This window comes from Charadrius vociferus, unplaced genomic scaffold (assembly GCF_000708025.1).
Source record: "Charadrius vociferus isolate BGI_N301 unplaced genomic scaffold, ASM70802v2 scaffold1, whole genome shotgun sequence".
In the NCBI taxonomy this organism is placed as follows: domain Eukaryota; kingdom Metazoa; phylum Chordata; class Aves; order Charadriiformes; family Charadriidae; genus Charadrius; species Charadrius vociferus.
Window position 1 is genome coordinate 2,235,300 of NW_009647680.1, and position 3,517 is coordinate 2,238,816.

General features: G+C 44.0%; 1 protein-coding gene across 1 annotated transcript in view; it reads right to left on the reverse strand.

Moving 5' to 3' along the window:
• Nucleotides 1-1,409, reverse strand: part of PANX1 (pannexin 1) — a 15,754-nt gene extending 14,345 nt beyond the window's left edge. Inside the window, exons 1-2 of the mRNA XM_009881238.1 lie at nucleotides 1,358-1,409; nucleotides 684-826 (exon numbers count right to left, since the gene is read on the reverse strand). Coding sequence (XP_009879540.1) covers nucleotides 684-826; nucleotides 1,358-1,409 — 195 coding nt within the window. The remainder of the gene's footprint in view (nucleotides 1-683; nucleotides 827-1,357) is intronic.
• Between the last annotated feature and the right edge of the window lie 2,108 nt (nucleotides 1,410-3,517).

Sequence of the window (3,517 nt, forward strand, 5' to 3'; positions counted from 1 at the left end):
TGAAGCTCGGCTAAGTGCTTTGAGCCAGCTCAAGTATCTCAGTACCTACTGTATTTTTTACCCATAAAATCGGCCTCTAACTGGGCATCCAGGACGACGCTGCTTCACCCAGCGCAGTGGAAGCCAGCTCACGGTTTGCCAGGGAATAAACTGTGGAAGCTCAGAAGAGCACACTGAAGACAGGGTTAAACCTGTTGGTACCAGTGATGAACTTCATGTCTCCCAAAATGCCTATCTGCCACGAGTTCCTCTCCACGCAAAACTGGCCAAGTGTAATGCAATAAAAATACGAAATGCTTTTACTATCCTGTTGTCCTAAAGTAAGCTTTTGATACAAGCATTAGGGCAGTGCCTGTGTCTTGTATCCTGGTTTTAAAATATTTCCTGGCTAAAGCCAGGTGAGGCCCTCAGCTCCAGGGCAACATAGCAACATTAACATTTCTCTTGTGTCAGATAACCGGTGATATTTGTAATTATAGCATGACAGACCCTTTATTTAAAAGCAGAAAATACCTTCTGTAGTACTACCATCTTTGGAAGTAAAGGAAAGAGAACATTCTGTCTAAAAATAGAGTTAAGTCAAAGCCAAGGACTATAGCAGAGCAGAGGAATAAGCAAAGTGAGGCAAAGGCAAGCTTCTACGTGGGGACAATTTTTTCCAGGAGAAGGAGATCTGTACATACTTTATGCAGCCACAGGGGAATGTTTTCTGAGTTGTTGTGGGATGGTTGCTTCTGCTGCACAGCTGCCCAGCAGTAGGAGTCCACGTACGCAGCTTGTCGCCAGGAAAAGGAGCTGGGTGCAAAACAGCTTATCTGGGCACCTGGGAAAACAAAACAAAGTTATCACATCCTCAGAAGATTGAAAAAAAAAAAAAAAAAGAGAAATCAAGTTTAGGAAGAAAAGCTCACACTCAGGATTTCAGGGTATCCAAACCTGTTAGGTTAAGTGATCGAACAAAACACAGTAGCTCTGCAGAGAGAAGAGTCACTGAGTTACCACTGCATCCAAAGGGTTAAACTCCCACAGGGCCTCTCTGATGTCTCTTAAAGGTTGAGACAGGATATTAGAAGCACCTGTCTTTTAGGCCTACTTTCATAAGGTTTTTGGGGAACATAACCTCCAAGACTTGCACTTGCACTCTCTCACTTGCACTTGACTCAGGTTGGCCAAAGGGGAACCACCATGAAGTGTGATCAGATAAGACTGGTTTCCTGAGGAGACAGCTACCATCACATTCTATCATGCTGCTGTATTTCCCAAACACACAACCTACAGCTTACACATTTATACAAAACACCATTCCGACAGCCCAGCAGTCCTTGCAGTGATGCTAGGGCAAGTTTGGCCCAGGTAGCTGCCACTTCTTCTGCCTGTGAGACTGAGCACAAGTTTTGAGGGGTGCACATTACACATGTGAAAACAGGGATTTCCTCTTGCAACTTCTGGCAAAGCAATCGTGGCCTCCAGACATCTGCAAAGGGTGCCAGACCCCTCCTCACCGGCACAGTGACGTGCTGTGCCCAGAATCGGGCACCATCATCCCCACTCACTCTCAGCACCTCTCCAGCTGCTTGGGAGCTTCAAATTAAGATCAGGGCACTGATCTGCTGCAAGAGCAGCTATTTAGCCAGCCTCAGCCTTAGGGTCAAATTCTGCTCTAACCAGCAACAGGCACCAGCTGAGTCTCCCCGCAGCATACCTCAACGAGGAAGAGTGGTTATTGGACATAGAGTATCTGTGGCTCCTCGGATGAGAGCTAGTAAAACAACATGAGGGGTTTTGATTTTCTCTCTGAAGCTTTGATAGTGACAGCAAAAAACCCCACACGTTTCCAGCAGACTTTCATAAAAGTTGAAACAGGAAAACCGTTTCCCCAGATGATTACACAACACGGAGATGGCTCTTCCACGAATATCCCTCTTCCAAGAGCAACCTCCAACGTTTCTTCCAACACAATACCAATATCAAAAGACCAAGAGGGGGGAACAGTTCTACTTTTTTTTCTCCTTAATATATTCATCAAAGTTAGTGCTAATGGCATTGCTGTGTGATTTATAGGGAAAAGTATTTTGTATAAGATTGTATCATTCATTGTGACTTTTTGCTGGTCGAGCTTTTAGAGAATACAAACTTCTTTTGTAACAGAAGCCGACCGTATTTGCCTTGTAACTTGTACAGCCTTTTTACAACATAGCATAGTCATGAAGTATTATAAATAAAAGCCTTCCCTTATGAGTCACTATTATAATTATTTCTAAGGCTTTAGTGTCATAAGGACATGGTTTGACATGTCACAAGCGTCCCTTATGGAAAACAAATTACTGTTTATCAGACCCGAGCTCATGTGATTTAGCAAAGTTGGCACCAGACAAGCACTTGCACTCTCCCAAAGCTTTAGGAGTTTCTGCTTTCCAGAGAATGTCCAATAGCTGCGGAAGCTCAAGAAATAATACACTGCAGGAAAGAAAAAAAAAAATAGAAAAGAAAGGAGCAGAATTGGAGTGTCTGTGCTTGGCTGGACAGGGACCATTTATGCTCTGCTCTCATCACTTAACGAACCTCCTGCTGCTGGCAGTGCCCAGCGTGAAGCAGCAAACAAGTGACCCTTTCAAAGGGTGAGCAATAGGAGTGCTCAGAAAGATGCTTTGTCCTATTCATGTCTGCGTATCTGCAACAAGAAACACATTCCATGTGTTCATTCTCATTAACGGGTGGGAAACCACTGAAAGTGATGGAGTGTTTAAATTGGTGAGGAAAAAGGCTGCCAGCCTCCTTCTCCAAAATTAGCAATGAAAAAGGCAGCCAGAACTCCAAAGAGTTGTGTGCACAACTTCATACCAAAACAGCTACACCAATGGCAGTGATGTAGAAGAGCAGTGAACCTCTCTTGCCTGACCCCCGGGGTGTCAGCAGGGACGCTGGAAACCTTTGGCAATGTGACTTGGGAGCCAAGCAGATAGAGCTCGGCATCAAGCAGAAGGTGGGGACACTTCTGTTATCAAACTGGTTTTTAATTAACTTATTGCTCTCCTGGTTGTAAACACTTGTTAATGTAAATTACAACTTTGCACTAATCATGGTAATGTTAGGATTTAAATGGAGAGCATGTTTTTGTGCATAATCTACACAGAACAAAGATTACTAAATGCCATCTGAAAATGGTCACAATTTTCCATCTTTTTTTCTTTCTTTCCTACAAAGGAGTGACAGCAATAAATCTGTACAGAGAATTTACTTTCTGTTGGGCTATTCTGGAGGAAGTGAAAAAGAAAATCTGTAGTTTTTATTAGCGGAGAAATTAGGCAAAGGGCCAAATGCCTTTCAGAGCAGCACTGTGCAAGCATGCATGCCCAGGGCTAGTTCATGAAAGGCTAATGGTCCTCTGCTATCACAGGAACAGCCTCCTGGCTTGGTGACATGAAGCCATTCCCTGTCCTTTGCTCCCACAAGTAATAGAAGGGGGAAAAGAAAAGCAGCAGCCAAGCCCAGAACAACAGGGAGATAAAACACACAG